The sequence below is a fragment of the Macadamia integrifolia genome, chromosome 9 (assembly GCF_013358625.1).
Source record: "Macadamia integrifolia cultivar HAES 741 chromosome 9, SCU_Mint_v3, whole genome shotgun sequence".
In the NCBI taxonomy this organism is placed as follows: domain Eukaryota; kingdom Viridiplantae; phylum Streptophyta; class Magnoliopsida; order Proteales; family Proteaceae; genus Macadamia; species Macadamia integrifolia.
The window spans coordinates 23,201,576-23,220,645 of NC_056565.1; the positions used below are offsets into that span (position 1 = coordinate 23,201,576).

General features: G+C 38.8%; 1 protein-coding gene across 1 annotated transcript in view; it reads left to right on the forward strand.

Annotated features, from left to right (window-relative positions):
* LOC122089151 (importin beta-like SAD2) overlaps nucleotides 1-16,182 on the forward strand; it is a 33,642-nt gene extending 17,460 nt beyond the window's left edge. Inside the window, exons 16-22 of the mRNA XM_042658655.1 lie at nucleotides 3,274-3,377; nucleotides 3,549-3,728; nucleotides 13,784-13,923; nucleotides 14,028-14,167; nucleotides 14,355-14,509; nucleotides 15,135-15,261; nucleotides 15,343-16,182. Coding sequence (XP_042514589.1) covers nucleotides 3,274-3,377; nucleotides 3,549-3,728; nucleotides 13,784-13,923; nucleotides 14,028-14,167; nucleotides 14,355-14,509; nucleotides 15,135-15,261; nucleotides 15,343-15,497 — 1,001 coding nt within the window. The 3' untranslated portion in view covers nucleotides 15,498-16,182. The remainder of the gene's footprint in view (nucleotides 1-3,273; nucleotides 3,378-3,548; nucleotides 3,729-13,783; nucleotides 13,924-14,027; nucleotides 14,168-14,354; nucleotides 14,510-15,134; nucleotides 15,262-15,342) is intronic.
* The last annotated feature ends 2,888 nt before the right edge of the window (nucleotides 16,183-19,070 follow it).

Below are 19,070 nucleotides of genomic sequence, written 5' to 3' on the forward strand. Positions count from 1 at the left end.
CCAAGCATACGATGTAGCATATGTATATACCTTAAAATACGGATATAATACCTGTTTTATCCGTACATAGCCTTATGGTAGGTGCACGTACACGGTTTGGGCACTCCCGTCTCTTCTGGCACTGGCTCGGACTTGTCGGGCCAGCCGGTGTTTAAGGTCACCCGTGCCATCATAGCCCATAAGGAACCCGCTCTAATTTCCTCTGGCTCGGTTCCTGCATGGTTAAACCGGTTCAACCGCGAAATCAGACCGGGTTTAAGAAGCGGGGTATTACAACTCGACCCACCGGATGTAGCTTCTAGAGGTTCCGTAAGATCAGACATAATGTAAAGATACTCCTCAAACAACACCAATGGAGATCCAAACCAAAGGGGATACACAAGTCCCAAATATTGTCTTCTCAGAACAAAAAAAAAAAAAAAAAAAAAATAATTCAGCAGGCAAATGGAGCACGAGATCTTAATAGAACATCAATAAAACTCACTTCTAAGTTCTAACCATGAAGCTTCATCTCAACAGCATGTGCAAACATGATAGAGCCAATTACATCCATCACAAGCAACCAAATCACATAGTTCTTACCATTATAGACAAAAAAAGGATTCACAGTGACTGAAAAACGATACCTAACAGCTTGGAGTAGAATGAGTTGTGCTCCTACAACTCTCCAAGGTAGACACCAAGGTTTGGAGGGGTCAAAGGAGGGCCTTGGGCGGCTCTATCCAGCCAACCAAAAGCTCAACCGAAATTTGAGGAGAGAGAAAAAAAGGTCGATTCCCAGGCTGGCGGTAAGGCTGGGAATGGCTTATATCCTTTGTGTGGACTTCAAACAACCTTTGTAGACCTTCAATCACTCTCCAAGAACCTTCAACTTGCTTCTAGAACACCATCAAGCCTTCTTTTTGAATCTCTTTACATAGTATAGCCTCTATTGAACCCTAGAAAGCAAAAAAAGGGTCCAATAGAAACTCAAAGAATGAGTAGGAGGAACCTTGGTCGACTCTCAAACCCCTTTAGCTTTGATACCAAGTTAGAAGTTAGGATATTAGGGTTAGAGAGGAAGAAGATGAAGATGAAGAGAAGAGAGGTAGGGAGAAGAAGGAGAGACGTTGAGAGAAGAGGGAAATAGTAAAGGGAGAAAAACGTGAGTGAGTTCTCTTCTCACCTCACCTATATTAGATTCAAATAATACTTTAGTAAATTACATATTCCTCCCTAAGGGAGGTGAAAGAGAAATAAAATAAATTACATAAAAAGACAACTTAACATAAGATAGTACCTAATGTACCCCTAATACATATATTCTAACAATTTGGAGGAATCCATCCCTTTCGAAAGGGAGAAGCAGAAAAGGGATTCGATGGATTTAATGATACAATGAGGGAGGACGAAGATGCAAGACCAATAAAGGTACATTGATTGAAGCATGGATCTAGTAAGCTCCAAACATCCTGCATAGGAAAGAGCTTTTCCAGAGCTGAAGTCTTTTTCCTAATGAGGTCAAGCATGGGGAGTAGTGGTGGGTAGTGAGCCGGGCAGAGATGAGGGGCTGCCCAAGATATTTGACAAGGAGGGATCCTAAGGGGAATCCGTAAGCTGGAGGAGTAGGGCTTTGGAGGAATCAGAAAACCCAGAGAGGAAGAGACGGGATTTGACAAGGTTGATATAGAGACCCAAAAGATGTTCCAAAAGGTGAAGGGGTGACATGATGGAGGAGATGAAGAGAGGGTCGGCTTTGGAGTAGATCATAAGATTGCAAGTTGGGCATATGTGGTCTCTATCCACCAACTTGAGGGGGAGTGTTGTAATAATGGGTTTTAGGGAAAGTGTCAGTTTCCAAACGGAACCTGAAGGGTTTAATGGTCTTTGTAATCCTCTAGAACTTTCTCTCCGTTATTATAAATAAAGAGGCTGGTGTCATATTAGAGACAAGTCATTACCCCATCGGCCCATCCAACAGCTACAGATTCAGAAAATAGAAGCCTTCAAAAAATAGCAACCAAAATCAGAAACCAAAAGAAACTGTAAAAAGGAGTCCACAACAATAGCCGAAGAAACACAGTAATAGAAGAAAAGATTTACTGCCGCTGGTAATAGAGGGTTCAGAAATTTGGAATTTCAGAAACAGAATAGAAAGGAAGTTTCTGAAAACGTTGGAACAGTTTGAGAGTTTTAATCCGAATTGGAAATTTGTTCAAAAACCTCAAACCAGAGTTAAAATGAAATTAGAGAACAGAATATCAGTGAATCGATAAAAGAGGAACCTGTAGAGTGATACCCGGCTGTATAATGATTCAACAAACAAACAGGACTCAGGAAAGAACAAAATTATTTGATTTTCTGGACTTAAAAGGAAAGGAAAAAAGATGAAAACAGGAATGTAAGAGGAAGGGAAGGGATGTGACATTGTGACCTAGAATCACCCCAATAGGCCATGCAAATCTTTGTTCGATCTTCTAGAATATTTTTCTTGCAAATCTCCTCCAAATCTTCTAAAACAAACAATAAACACTAAAGGTAAATTAACTAACTGATCCCATATATGACTCAAATCCCTAATATTTAGGTTTATAGGTTTGGTCCATTACGATAGTAAACCCAAAAATACTGAATAGCCCATACACCCATTAGGCACTCAAATCAAGGCTAACTTAAACAAAACTTCAATCATAGGTTCAGTTGGACCTAATAAACTAAACGAAACCCAAAACAACAGCCCCATCTTCGCTTCATGCTGGAATCTGCAGCAGGTAGTGTCCTTCTGTGGGTGAGTATTGTATCATTGGCCAAGATACCACCATTTTTTTTCCTTTTGAAAAAAACATCCAAATTATTTTTTGGAAGTCATTTTCCAAAATTTTATATTTTGTTTCAGACTCAGTAAAAAAATTATGGTTCCTTTTATGCTGTGCAATTTCTTTTGATTTTTAGATGATATCTATAAATATTTTCCATCTTGTTTTCGATATAAAAATCCTAATTGGCATTAATGTTTTCTCATTTGCTGATTCATGGTTACTGTTAGCAGTCAATATATTTTCTGCAATTTTCTGTGGAGTTCTATAAATGAGAATTAGTAATTGTTGTAGTATAGTGTATTGCTCCTTGTTATTATTACACGGTCTTGTTGGCTTGCTGGTTGTGCACTTGCTATAAATGAAAGATGCAATGCAATCCATAGTTCCATGCAGTCTAAATTTCTACATATGAAGTTTTCAGATGCGTATTGTCCTCTCATACATTTTGAGTCTCATAAAGTTCATTTTTGTGTAGATATTCTGGTTCCATTGGACAATTATATATCCAGGAGTACTGAGCATTTTCTAATTTGCAAGGATCCTGACTACCAGCAAAGTCTTTGGAATGTTCTTTCATCTGTGAGTATTCATGATATCTATTAGCATTGCTCTTTTCGTTGTCCTTACCATATAATAAAAGCAGGGAGATGGCTGCAGCTTAAGAGGTTTGGTTTTTGTTTTTGATGTGTTTGTCAATGTTTCCTCCTCCTATGGTGATAAAGGAACTAGTGCTTGATATTCTTTGTGCAGATCATGACAGATAAGAAAATAGAAGACAGTGATATTGAGCCTGCCCCTAAGCTTATCGAAGTTGTTTTCCAAAACTGCAAAGGTCAAGTGGATCAGTGGGTTGAGCCTTATCTTAGAATCACTATTGAGCGGCTACATCGGACAGAGAAGTCTTACCTGAAATGTCTTCTGATGCAAGTGGTGAGAAGCTCTTATCTGATATCCTTGAAAGCAATACAGAATGATAGAAGAAATAACAGTGAAATCTTCCTTCTAATGTATGTTCTCCTAAAGCACTGACAGTCCAGGTTTGTTTTATCAATCAATGAACATGTTCGAAGTTGGGGATCTTGTGTTCAACGACCTCAGATACTTTGAACATGTTTCAAGATTTATCTCTTGTATTCAATGACCTCAGATGCTTTGGAATGTCATCATCATCATCATCGTGAGGCCATTGTTTGGTGTTATGGTAAAAGCTTGGACTGCCAGTGTGATGACATAGTTCAAGTCTGAGGCACACTTAGTGCAAAAACTAGCCAAAGGTCAGGGCTGACTCCAGCCCATCCCCGGATTTGTAAAAGCAAGATTTGAACAGGGTTTATTGTTATTGTTATTGTTATTGTTATTGTTACTGTTACTATTACTGTTATTTTCTTCTTCTTCTTCTTGTTATTGTTATTCTTATCCTTATTATTAAATAACAATTTTTATTTGTAGGTGAGAAATGGTACTAATTAGAAACTTGTGGGCCCAAGATGACCCTGAACAATATGATACATTAAGGGAAAAACATAATCAGCAAATACAAACGCAACTAATCTTCCAGGAGATGAGAGTGCCCAGTGCTCCAGTGGACTCTTGTGACCCCCTCTTTAGTAAGTGGTCAGCAATGTCATTTGCTGCCCTTAGCTTCCAGCGGTTCCAGTGGAATGAACAGTTAACCTGAGATGAGGTGCAAGGAATCCAATGGGCTTGATGACATGTGCAAATCTCCAGGTTGATTTTCTGGAGAGGTATATAAATTAGACATTCTAAACTATAAACTGCAGTTAGCAATTCCTTCTAAATGCGGCACAACAGTCCCAACAAGAAATAATTACCATAGGTTGTAGGTCCATCACCTGAATTCCTTCAGGATGGAAATGAGGAATACTAACAGAACTAAAATAGGTAGCAAAGGCCGAAGGGTATTATGCTATTCTCTTATATTAGTGGTCTATCTGTGAACTTCTTTTCTATATTCAACTAGAGCACCTCTTTGGTTTTGAATGACAATTACTCCTTTCCTTGTCTTCTCCTAGGTCGTGTTCTTAAAACCATAGCCTGTATCCTCCTCTTTATTTATGTTTAAATAAAAAAAAGAAACCAACCCCCCCCCCCCCCCTGCTATAGCCTGCCTTCTGCAAGAGGTTCTCCGTGGTTGCAGAGTTGAAATCCAGAGTTTAGAGTATTTGGACCAGTTGGCTTTATTCAATCTTTGCTGTGGATATGATTAGCATATAGATATCTGATGTGATTCAGAGTTCTAGAGCCAGAAGTGCTAGAACCACACTTATAACCAAGATCGATATGAACTTGTTAATTGTAGGAGATTTAGAAGGACTCAAGTATCTCACTAATTATGAATTTGATCAGGGTAAAATTCTGGTTCATTACAGAAGGGTTCACAAGCTTTAAATTGATATAAAATCAATAAAACCAGAGGATGGGATGTACTGAAATCCTTACTTGCTTACTATTCAAGCTGAGATTAGCAGATGCAGATCTGATCTAATAAACTAATTGAGTCTGATTCAAACTGGATCCAGATGTTCGGATTGGAAGAATAGACTTAAGAACAATCAAATAGTTGATCAGATTTATCAATCATTATGCAGACCAGAAAGAGACTAGAGCATATGACAAAAACAAGGATGAATAGAAGAATAAGAGATGAGAATTAAGGGGAGATGTCACCTGGTTGCAGAAGATAACTAGAATGAGAGGAAAAGAGTAGGCATTTGGCCCTATTGCTCACCAATCACAAACACATGCACAGCATGCCCTCACATAAAAACCAGAATTTCAGTAAAAATATCCCGCTAAATTTATGTAGGGATATAACTTATTTATATAGACCAACTTGGTTCACTTTAGGACATCTAACCCAACTAAACCGTTGTCCCTTCAAGTTACCTAGACATAAATTTAGACTGGCCAACTGTTTGCTAAGGAAGACTCCTAACATGAATTATACTCTCTGGTTCACCACTCAACTAAACTCTATCACTACTTGGAAACATAGAGGACACCACAAGTTTCACTATACAAGCTTATAATTAAGGCCCACCACAATGCTACACAAGAAAATAAAAGGCCCAACCAACGACACAAATATCCCACTGCTTATTTTTAGCCCAATCTACCCCTGAGCTGTTGCCAGCCCCTTGTAGGCCTTTGGCACTTGAGCATAGGGCTCCTTGGGGGATCGAGATTGATCCATCCAGTCCAAGGCTGTTCCCCCTCTCTTCAAAGAATTTGATTTGGTTGAGTTAGGTTTCACCCTCAAGATACCCTTGTAGATGTCTCATCATTGTGGTGGCACATATCATGGTGGAGAAAATGGTTGAAGTAAAGATTCCTTTCTCGGAGAAGGTGGAACAACTTTGTTCACTATTGGAGGTGGAAATAATCATCGCGGTCGTAGCATATTTGACAAAATATGTGGTAACATCAAGTATGTTGGATCTTCTTGTTTGACCTTGATGGTATTATGAACACCATCATAAAGAATACCAGCTTTCATTTCCATGGTTGCCCTATGAGAATTTTACAATTGGGTAAGGGGCTATTTAGGCAAGGCACGTGATATTGGAGGGGTCCAAACTGTAGGTGCACTTGGACAGTAGTGTCCACCTCTTCTAGTTGAAGGTCCAAAACCCTTCACATGAATCTTCTAATGAGAAAAAGCAGCAGTTTGAGGTTGAAATTGAAAAAAAAAAAATACCTATCAAATTCGTTCTAGAACTTCAGTTCTTTGGTGAAAAGGTGCAATGTATTGTTGATTGTGTGCTACTGTGCTGGTTCTTCTTGGACACAAGATAATTTGAGTACCTTTAAAAGTTTTCTACTTCCTACCCTTCTTCAAAACTGGAGGTTGAATTTTTTTTTTTTTTTTTTAATGAATGGGAATAATGCAGTCATACGTCAAGACTAGTCCGTTTCCTGGTATCATATGGTTTATGGGTTTTTGTTTTTGTGTTTTTGGTTGGAATGGGCTTGATTGCAAAACCAAAAGAGGAGTCTAAGGGTTAGATGAATTGCTAATCTTTTACTTGTAGCATTAGGAGTTTGAGATTCTAATAGGTTTTTTGGTCCTAGTTTCATTTGTGGTTTTGAACTTGTGGTTAGTTTTTAATTCCTAGTCGGTTTAGAAGTCTATTTATGCCATATTCAGTCTATTATTAGTCAAATAGATAGTGTTTTGAGAATATTTCTATTATGGTAGCTCTAATCGTATCAGGAGTCATATTTGGAGAGTTCTATATAGGGATATGTACCTGGCCTTGTAGCTAATATGAGATGTGATGAATTAATTTTGAGTTTTGGGTAAGTATATAGGCCACTTAAAGGTCAGCGGAGCTGAGTTTTCTTATGGATCTAATAATTCCTGATATCCAGGTCAGATTATATTTTTCTTAGTGTAGCTGGTACTGTTCACAATCTGGTAACAGTGCTTAATTATTTTGCTTATCCTATTCTATTTTAGTTCCTAAGACCCTATTGGACCCTAATAAAAAAAATTATGCTGTACCCCACCACCTTTCCTTGTGGTTCAGCCTTAGATGTTCCTGAGTCTTGCTGTGCTGCATCATTATGCCTTATATTTAAGAACTTTAAAAGCCTATGTGTTGAACATGTGCCTTGATTAGCTGAAGTGGTGTGGCTGTAGTTTGTCTATTGTCTCTCTCTTTTGCCACTTTGAGAATCATTCTCTTGTTTGGTTACTAGGATCAGGAACAGAAGGAGAAAACATGTAGCATGCTTATCTTAATGTCTTCTTTTAAGTCTACTGTTTATTACTGCTACAAGAAGCCCTAATAATGTTGTTTCTTGTCAACTGGTTCATTAATACTCCTACGAGATTTTTTTTGATGTTTTCTCTTGTGGCACTATAATTTTATTTGGTGAAGTTGTGGACAATTTTACTAGTGAGTCCTTTTTTATGCTTCGTCTAGCCCCCTCATCCCGAACAGCTGACTGAAGGATTTATCCATTAGGCCTGCCTGCCGATCATGCCTTTATTGTTGAAGCCCTTAGGTATGCCTTTTCCCCCTTGTACCTTCCCAACTACTATTATATATAGATGCTTCAATCTTAATGATCTTGTTTCGCCGACTGCTGCCAACATGTCCGGAAGTTTCATTTATGTCAAAATTACGCTGCCACCGAGCTACATAATATGACAACTCCATGGCCCTTTTCGGTATGGAGTATGGACGCCATTGGGCCATTTTCTCACCCCCCCATCGGATAATAAAAAGCATGACGCTTGCCGGGTGAGAGCTTCACGACATCCACTGGTTGTGTGTGAACGGCGTGTTACTTCAGTTCAAGCTCGAGACCCGGTTGATGCCCTCACAAGCAAGGACAGTTGACAGTCAGTGGCAGAGGAAGTTCGAAAGCTAGGGGTAATGAGTGAAAGCTCTTCCATCTTATTGTTAAGATATGTGCCACGATATGGGGAGTGTCCCTATCGTGGATGAGTTTTACTTTCTTGCTTTAGTTTATTTCTTTCCCTAGTTTGGATAGATCTCTACTTACTAATTAGGATAGACTTCCTATTTTATCTTGCTTGTGGCACAAGGACTTAGTTTCCTAGTTTGATTGTACTACTTTGGGTGTTAATGAATATTGATGGTAAGGGGGACTGGTAAAGATGCTCGCCTGCTCCTCTCTTGCAATCTCTTTCTCTATTTTCTTACTCTCTTAAGTTGTTGGTTACAGATCTTTGTTTTGTAACACTTGTCATGGTCATTCAAACAATTTAGGAACTATCTTTTTGTTGGTTCAGTAGAGAGCAATGCTTATAGTTCTCATATGCATCTAGGATGTATGATTCTTTATAGTTTGGTGGATGGAAACCAATTGATTGAGGGCCTCTGGAGAAGAAGGGGAAGATCAAAGTGGTAGGAGGGGAAAAGGGAAACACACACTCTCCTAGAGCACAAACCAAACCAATTCTCTATTCATTCTTCAGTTCACTCTACTTTGTCCATCGATTACAATCAATATGTAGGGAAAATAGAAGACATAATTAGAAACCAACTGAAATAGAAGTTAGCGTAAACGAGGAAGCAATTCAATAAAAGAAACAAGCTCGAAACCGTCTCTAACCCCTAAGTTCAAGTCTGGAAAATAAAAGACAATAAAAAAATAAACTACTAATTTAGTTCCAATCCTTATTGGACTAAAATCCTTGGTTGGACTGATTCTGCTTGGTTTTTGGCTTCCAAAGTCGGTCATTTTGGTCCAACCAAGTAATTGCAGATGTGTCTACATCAACTCTCCTCCTCTGAAATGAACTCTTCTCCGTCATGTTAGGAAAGACCATCTGAAGGAATGTGCTGAATGAGGAATGATCCTACAATCTTCTTGAGCTTAATTTCAGTGAGATCTTTGGCAGTATGAAACTTCATAGTCTTGTTGTCATGGTTGAAGGTAGGTGTTTGCATAGCCATAATGCTGTAACTTTCTTGTAAAACAACCATGGCCAACCAAGAAGAATATGACACACCTTCAGAGGGAGGACATCACATTGGACTGCATCCTTATTCCTTAAATCTACCAATAGAATATGTGACCAAACACTTATCTGTGATCTTGAGATTAATATTGTTCACTCAAGCAACTTTGTAGGGATTTGGATGTGGCTCTATCTTCAAGCCCAACTTACGAACGTCTTCAGAGACAATGCTAGTGCGACTACCTCCACCAATAACCAAGGTTAATAATTGGTCATTTCACTTCACATGGGTCTCGAAAATACTCCTACGATGTCAATCTTCGTCGTTAGTGATTTTCTGAGTGGTTAACATATGAAAAATGACAGGAAGGATGTGGTTCCCATCACTGGGATTGTCATGGACTTTTTCTTTAAATCAACTATTTTAGAACCAAGTTGCTCTTTGGGAATCTAAGGTATATGAGAATCCTTGTCAATAAAAGCAACGAAATGGCTGGGACATTAAGCACTAATATGTTAGAATCTGTTACACGAGTAGCATCGAACTGTAAACTTTGTTGCCTCAGAAGGTTTATCTGAACCACGCCGAGGGGAAGAGCATGGATGAGTAGGCAGTGAAGATGCCATGTCAGAAGCATGTCGAGGTGGAGAATACGACCGGCTAGGTAGATGAAGCACTAGCCTCTGGTTTTCTAATTGAATTTTCCTGAGTAGATGGTTGCTACTAAATGGAACTAGGACCCCTAGGAAAAGTATCTAGAAAAGTTATCCAATTGTATGGGCATTTCAGACTCTCCTCAACTTGATACGCTCTTGTACGATATCTTCCATTGTAGGCAGTTGACTAGAGACAAGGCAACACTATTTGAGGGTGTAAAGCATTGCACAATTGTGCCACTAAAACTTCTTTATCCCACTCAAAATCAGAACGAGTGGCAAAATAATAAAATATGACAACATACTCTTCAACTGTCATATTGTCTTGTTTCAATTGTGTAAACTTGAGGTACATGCGTTGCTTGTCATTAGGGGGCAAGAATTTCCGGTTCATGACTTCATGCATTTCAGTCCAAGTAGTGACTAATCCAATGCCTTGGGTTTTAATCTGTTGCTGTTGCTTGACCCACCAGACTCGGGCTGTGCCTTTTAGTTTATCTTCTACAAATAAAACCTTTCATGCCTTAGTCAATCTGTACCATCTGAAGAAGGTTTCTAAGTTGTGAATTCAGTCAAGGTACAACCCTGGATTGTTAACTCCATAAAAATCAAGGACATCTAGTCTTGTTGCTCTTTCTGCTTTATAATCATCATATCGACTAGTTCCATATACTGGTGGGGGTGGCGGTGGTGGTGTACGATGTGGTAATGGTGGTGGTGACAAATCTTGTGGGATGGTGTTGGAAGAATCCCCAGATTGAATGGGACTCTTTCCCCTATTTGCGGCCGCCAATCGATCAATAAAACTTGCATAGATTCCATTATTGTCTAAAGGGAAGTGACAGCGGTAGAGAGGGCATCAATTTTCACACCAGTTTCTCCCTTGTAGGACTTGAGCTGCTGGATAACTTTCACTATTGGCTATCATGGTGGAGATAATAAGCAAGAGAGTACTTAAAAGGTAATGGTAATATAGTAAATAGATTGAAGCTTAAAGGGGAATGCTAGAATGGTAATTAAAGGAGATCCCTCAGTGAATGGCAATATTGTAATATGTGGGGTTTAATTAGAAGCACAATTGCAACATATGTATAAGGGTAAACTTGGAAAACAAGCATAAAAGAATAACTCAGATATAAGAATGAAGTATGAGGGAAATTCTGGAAATAATGAAATTAAAGAAGATATGATCGTGGGGAAAAGGTATGTTTACCAACAGACAAGGGATTGTGGGGTGCCTCCTACTTGGCGGATGAAATCAGCAGTTGGAGTTCTCTTAGTCGAAACACGGAAGCAAGCGAGGGCTGCGCTGCAACAAAGGAGGGGCCAGTAAGAGGAAGAGGAGGAAGTCAAAAGGGCTGGTGGCGTCGATGGACGTGGAGACCTGTGGGAGAACAACTAACCAGGTATGTTTGCTGTCTGAAGTGATTGGGGTTCTGGTTTAACTTCTCTGTTTGTGTAACAAAGACTTTCTTTTTTCTTTTAAAAGCTCAAACTTCTCGGTGCATAACAGAAAGAGAATAAGGGTTAGAGGTTAGAATAGGAAAAGAGAACGATGGAAAAGGATCCTTCGGTTCTGATACCAAGTTGATGGAGGGCCTCTAGAGAAGAAGGGGAAGATTAAAGTAGCAGGAGGGGAAAAGGGAAACACACTTTCACAGAGCACAAACCAAAACAATTCTTTATTCAAACTCAATTCACTCTACATTGTCCATCAATTACAACCTATATATGGGGAAAATAGAAGACATAATTAGAAACCAACTAAAATAGAAGCTAGTCTAAATTAGGAAGCAATTCATAAAAGGAAACCAGCTCTAAATCGACTCTAACCCCTATGTTCAAGTTTGGAAAATAAAAGTCATAAAATAAAAGACAAAATAAACTACTATTTTAGTTCCAACCCTTGTTGGACCTAAATCCTGGGCTGGACCAGTACTTCTTTTCTCTTGGCTTCCAAAGCCGGTCATGCCGGTCCAACCAAGTAAGTGCAGCTGTGTCTTCATCACAGTGAATTTTCTATTTAAATGTTTGACTTGGGTGATTCAGTCGTCTCAGGAGCATTCTGAACAAATTTCAAGATGTTGGGAAATTTCCTGAATGGATTTTTTACTATCGACTATTTGACTACTTGTACTCGTGAGTCGTGATCATGGAATCAAGTATCGGTATCGGATCGGTATTGGCTGAGACCAATCCTAATACCTGACTGATCTTGAGACGGGTATTGGTATCGTCCTGGGTATTGGATACCGATCTGGATCGGCCGATCCGACCCTATCCGTTAAAATAAAAAATTTTAAGCTTAAACTCATAAAAGATGAACAGAGGTAGATAACGGATTCCTCAATCTCAGTTTCTCAGTAATGATTCATCTTTGATTCGTTCTTTTTCTGTAAACAAAGGTTGATTGAAGAAAGGTCATACTGTCATGAGTTCTTTCGATTGGAGCTGCATAAGAGAGAATTGGTAGAGATAAAGCTCATTGAGAAGAGTTCTTTTGATTCTTGTTTTTCAGACTATGTTGATTCTCTCGGCTTCTTCTTCTGTTTGTGGAACATTTCCGGTAGCTAGGGTTTGTAGGCCTTCATCTTCTTCCGAAGGTTCTGCAATTTCTTGTTCGTTTCCAATCAGGTCAAGTGCTCGTATGTGCGTGGTGTCTTCCAATATTAGAAGGATGGAGGGATTGGTGAAAGATAAAGAATACAAGGGTGGGAGTGATACGAGTGTGTCTGGAAGTGCGGAGGTTCTTGCCTCGGATTTAGGGGCTGAGAAGGAAGTCAACCACTCTCGGACATTTATTGATATTCATAAAGAAGAAGATTTTCTCTTAGGAGTTAGGAATTCAAAGGGAAAAGGAAGCTGGAAAGCTGCCTTCAAATGTTGCTACCGGGTTGGAAGAACTGTATCAGAATTATTGAAATGCGGTGACTCTTCAAAAGCCCTTGGAAGCGAGTAGGATGAAAAGGACGAACCCTAACGCTGCAGCAATGGTGATCCTTTTTTTCATTTTTCTGAATTATTTTATTTTATTTTTTAAAAAATTTTTAAAAACCTATCCTAGCCGATACCATGACCGATCCGGGAAAACTGTACGATTTCTGATCCTTAACTGATCCTTACCGATACCAATCTGTATCGTATCGGTTTCGTCTGCGACCGATACCAAGTTTTAAAACCTTGGTCGTGATTGAAAACAGATTGACATGGCTTTGGGATCTTCTGTGGGAACTTTTGCATAAAAAAATTTCTCTCACTGGTCTCCTTTTTTTCCTGGTTTGTTCATTGTATTGACATGAATGCCTTCACGTAACTTCCCATATGCATGTACCTATAATTTGACTGTGGGCATTTAATTTTCATGCTTCTTGAACTTTATGCTTATCTGCATGTTTCTGGCCATAATTTTTCAGTCATGCATACCCAAACTTCCATGAGAAAGTTAAGTCTAACCTATGTTTTTCTTTTTTTAATTAGTATTTCAGACTTATTCACCAATAACTTCTACAGGATGAATTTTTCTGTGAGTTTGTTATGGATAAATAATCCTAATCCACTATTTTGTGTAAGTTATCTTTTTTGTTGGCAGTTTTTAATTTGATTCCCATATGTGCTCTTCCCTTCCCTAATCCTCAAAATTATGAAAGAGATAGGATTGAAAGAAACGTTAAAAAATAAATTGCATCTGAATTTCTTGGAATGTTGGAAGCATGGCACGTTATTTCATACAGAAGTGAAGTTTGCTTCATGCCTCTTCTGAACCACATGTATTCTTTCATATCTGTAGGTTACATGGCCCACACACTACTGAATTTGTTTCTCCTATGTTGAAGTTGGAATTTGGTGTAATTATCATCAAATTGTTTTGTAGATAGCCGATGCTCTTTATTACAATGCAAATTTGACCTTGGGTATTCTCCAAAAGCTTGGTGTTGCAACGGAGGTCTTTAATTTGTGGTTTCAAATGTTGCAACAAGTCAAAAAAAGTGGTATACGTGTAAATTTCAAAAGGTGACTTAATATTACCTCTCCTGTGTTTTTTTGTGAAATGCAATTATGGTTATGTTTATTTCTCAGGTCTTGGTATTGGATTACAATTCCTTTTATGACTGCAGGGAACATGATAAGAAGGTTTGCTGCTTGGGATTAACATCTCTTCTTGCACTTCCCGCGGACCAGTTGCCGGGGGAAGCTTTAGAACGTGTTTTTAAGGCAACACTAGATTTGCTTGTTGCCTACAAGGATCAAGTTGCAGGTTGATCCATTATTCATAGTTCAATTTACTCTCATTTATGCTTTAGATAGCTCTATAATGTTTCCTTGGCACTTGTGATGTTTCCATGGTGCAAGTGCAAGTGCTCATTGCCTGTGTAACAATGAATTCCTGTTTAATCATCATCTGATTCATTTGTTTCATTTTTTTTCTTCTTTTGTATGGACAGAATCTGCAAAGGAGGAAGGTGATAATGATGATATGGACGGCTTCCAAACTGATGATGACGAAGATGATGATGACGGGTCTGACAAGGAAATGGGACTAGATGCTGAGGATGGGGACGAAGCCGACAGTGTGAGGCTACAAAAATTAGCAGCTCAGGTCTGTGAGATTTGAATTACCATGCCATTTAAGTAGTTTGTTTTGTACTGCGGTATGGTCAATGCCTATAGCTAATTTTGTTTATTTATTGATACTCTAGCTATATGGTCAATGTTTATAGCTAGTTTTGTCTATTTATGTATTGATAATTGTATGGCTAGGTTTGGAGGGAGTGAATAAAGCCATATGAAATTTCAGGTGGCTAATGTTGCCTTCCTATTCTTTTGTATAAAGACCTCAAAGTAAATGGTTTTACATCCTGTTACAGGAATGATTTGATATCATATTTGAATACTTAATGTTTTATACACTATCTAGAGTGCTAGGACCAGAATACCTGCTTTGGTGCTCCTAGAGTGGAATCTGAGCTAATCTTTTTTGTTGCTTTTTTCCCCCTCTTTTTCCTTAATGCTTGGCATTGTTGGGGGCAATGATTCTGCCATGATGTCAATACTTTTGGGGAGGCCATTAGCTTCGAAAGAAAAACTAGAAGTTGCAACTAGATATAGACATACTGAATTTTATATTTCTATCTGTATTTCCATTTTGGGTTTCTAGAAATGGGATCACTTTGTGTATTATCTCTACCTAATATATGAGCAATTTTGGTGGTTTGTGCACATAGGCAAATGCTTTTCGCCCGAATGTTGAGGATGAGGATGACTCAGATGATGACTACAGTGATGATGAAGAATTGCAGTCACCAATTGATGAAGTGGACCCCTTTGTTTTCTTTGTGCATACCATCAAAGGTATTTAATACTCAAGCATCCTATTGAAACTGTTAGATGGTGTCTGGCATTATGTGACTCTTTGAACTTCTGTGCTCCAAGGTGTGCAAGCATTAGATCCAGGGCGGTTGCAGAATCTTATGCAAAGGCTTGATTTCCAATACCAGGCCCTGGCAAGTGGCATTGCGCAACATGCTGATCAGAGGAGAGCAGAGATAGAAAAAGAAAAACTGGAGAAGGCAGCAGCCACCTCATGAGTTTAGCATCGTGGTCGCTTTTTATTATGGCTCGAAATTTTGTTTGCTCTTCCGTAGTTGCTACCGTATTGCAGTTGAGAAACCAAAAGCGATTGCAAGTTCAAATAGAGTTTGGTTGGTTCACTGGTCAAGGTGGTCAGTTATTGGAAAGTTCTTCAGGTTTGAAGTGCTTAGACCTGAATGTCTTTGGTATGTTTCTTCCACATGCTTCAATGCATGTGGGGCGAAGTATCATCTGGTGGGGCAAAGCTTTTCTATGGAAGAAGAGCTGCGCTCCCATCGGGGTTTTCCCCTCCCCCACTATATTTTTATTTGTTTCTTTAGTCCAGGCTATAGTCATCATTTGTTTGGGAAGAAATTTCCCATTCTTTCTCAGGTTGGTTTAGTCCTGACAAAGTATATTGGTTTTAGGAGCCCCATGGATCTCTTTTTGTGCCAAAGCAGGGAGGGTTTCAAGTATACAGTGTATATGAATTTTCTTTTAAGCAGAATCAGCATCTGGTGGGAAGGTGTTTGATGATTGTATTGATAATTTTTGGTGGAAGGTTGTCAGCTTAGTACGTCTCAGTTTCTTTGTTCGCAATGAAGGTTTGGGTTCTTTGCAGGGCCTCCCATGTGTGTGGGTCTCTGCTGATGTAAAACAGTAATTTATTCTTTATATAATCTACTCATATATTAAGAACTCTGTAATGTCCAACCTCTTGAATCTTCTATACTGTTCTCTGAGACTGCTTTTAATCCACAGTCCCAAAATTTTCAGTTGGTTGTATATTCTTGCCCTTATGTGATGATGCTTGGCTTCCCAGTTTCCTAGAGTAGACTCTTGGAAAACTTGAAAAGATCTTTCCAATTGGTGTTCAAATTGATCACTGCAAGTCCTGAGTTGGGCAGAAAGTGGGTTAGATGAGCTTTAGTTATGTATTGTCTTGATACTTTATTCCAGACCAACCGGTTGTGATACAACTTGACTGGTATGGCTGATCTGATCCCGAATTCTATATCCATAAATTTATTCATGCTAGTGTTCTCGCATTTTCTTGTGTTTAATAATCATCAGTAAAATCTCGTTTCATCAGTCATTTTTAGATTCATTCATAAAGGGGTTGGATGAGTTTCCAGGGGTTTTGTGGTATCCTATGCTTTGACTCGTTTCACAAGGATGAGATTATACTTCTTACTGATTAATTAGATCGTCTCTTATTATCACCAAATCTTGTATAAATAATCTGACGGCTCCGATTATACTTTTAAGGGAAGATAAAAAATGCTCCATGTGCCCATGGATTTAGTTCTTGGTATCGGAGAGGATCCGTGGGTATCAACTACTTTTGCCCCTTGTTTAAAAAAAAAATTAATAATAATTATTTTTTTATTTTATTTTATTTTTTTTACCTTGAAATGATACGGGTCATCGATTCGGATCGGTAAAGGGTTGGGGATCGGTCTCAGTTGATACAGTTGATATGATACTAATACTTGAAACCATGCTTGTGCCAGACACATAGGGTGGCGAAATGTTGCCTCCACCCCCGTGAATGCACATCTACACCCCCTTATTGGCATTCATGCTGGTGTAGTGACTATAACCATGGAGCATTATTTTCTCTTATTTTTAATTATTTTCACTTCCTGAGAGCAGATCCTCCTCGGATCACTAACTCATTAAAATAGATATACTATTTGGAGTATATAATTCATCTATAAGCCTCCTTTTTGAGTCCTGTAATTTTTTATTTGCTCCAATGGAGGTAACAATGTGGCTGACTTCTTGGCTAGGAATTTGGAGGATGTACTTCATCTACAATCTTCTTTTGAGGCTTGTAATTTTTTATTTGCTCCAAGGGAGGTTAAGAGTGTGGTCGGCAAAGAGAGCTTTAACAACAACAATAATACCCTTATCCCAACTAAATGGGATCGGCTAAATGGATCCGTTAGTATTTTGAAAAAAAAAAAAAAAAAAAATCCTCTTTTGGGCATCCCACTTCACAGAGAGCTTTAACGTGTATGACAATTTGATTCAATTCCAATCCATGGATCTAAGATCAGTGTTATTGCAGTCATGAGCTTTTCACGCTGATCTAAATAAATTTGCTCACTCCCCCACCCCCAAAAAAGTCATTCCACTAACTCTTTCCTTCCAGTACAGTAGGTAGGGAGAAAAACCTTTACAAAATCTTTTTAGGATAAGAGGATCCTTACAATCTCTTTACAAGTAGAGAGGGACCTTACAACTCTTTTGAGAATAAGAGGATCCTACACAACACTTAACTACAGTCTAGAGTGATATGTACTTACAACCGTCCAACAATAGAGTTAATAAACTCTTGGACTAATACAAAACAAATAAAGGAATAAGATTAGAGTTACCTCCTTGTGCGGTGTAATAATGAAATGCAACTATGAGTGATGCACCTTTCAATATTTTCAATAAGCTTGTTAAGGCAATAAAAAAGTAAAAGACTTTAAGTAGATTCTTGAGCCTCACTTGTGTAGATAGTGCTGACCAATAGCTCAAGGAAAGTATAAAATATTTTCACTTCAAATGCTCTAGAAAAGTCTCTCCATTGCTTGGTATTAATTGTTAGCTAATTAATAGCATTAGTGGTATTTATAGGTGAAATTAGGTGACCTAACTTTTCTTATCATTATTGTACAACTACACCTAAAACATCTCAATCTTCTCCTTGGATATCTTTATAGCGAAATCTCTCTATTTTCTCCTAATTTGATGTCATGCTTTTTTTGATACTAGCATCAAGTTAGCAAGCTCAAGAGACTGGGCGAAGTACTGAATAAGAGCATTTCTAGGAGATGGAGTGTAATACCCTGCTTCTTAAACCCGGTATGATTCCGCGGTTGAACCGGTTTAACCATTTAGGAATCGAGCCAGAGGAAATTAGAGCGGGTTCCTTATGGGCTATGATGGCACGGGTGACCTTAAACATCGGTTGGCCCGACAAGTCCGAGCCAGTGCCAGAAGCGACGGGAGTACCCAAGCCGGGTACATGCACCTACCATAAGACCATGTACGGATAAAGCAGGTATTATATCCATATTTTAAGGTATATACGTATGCTACATCGTATGCCTGGGGTGGGGTTCGCGCCGAGGCCCGAACCCGGTCAAAATCCCAAGTTTTGGCCCTCAGGTGGGTAGGACAAGTGGGTGCACCCACCCACCTGAGTGACCCATCCATGTGCACTATTCACTTAATTAGGAATTATATATATAACTTTATGTTTTCTTTTCTTTCCATTTATGTCACCCGTACGTTGGTGAGAATAGTAAAGAGGAGAGAGAAAAGAAAGGGAAGAAGAAGGGAAGAGAAGGAAGAGGAAGAAAAGAGGGATTTCAGCGGCGCCGAAGCTTGATCTTCCCATTCCGCGTCGGGAGAGTGATCTTCAACTCTAGATCTACAGTTGGAGGTAAGCAAAGTCGAGTTCTTTGAACATTCACCATATCCAAGCTTTAAACCCTTGATTCGAGTATGGTTTCTTGAGATCTTGTAGATCCCCTTTGAAATGATGGATCTAAGGTTTAATAGATGATTTATGTGTTGATCTTGAAGGATTT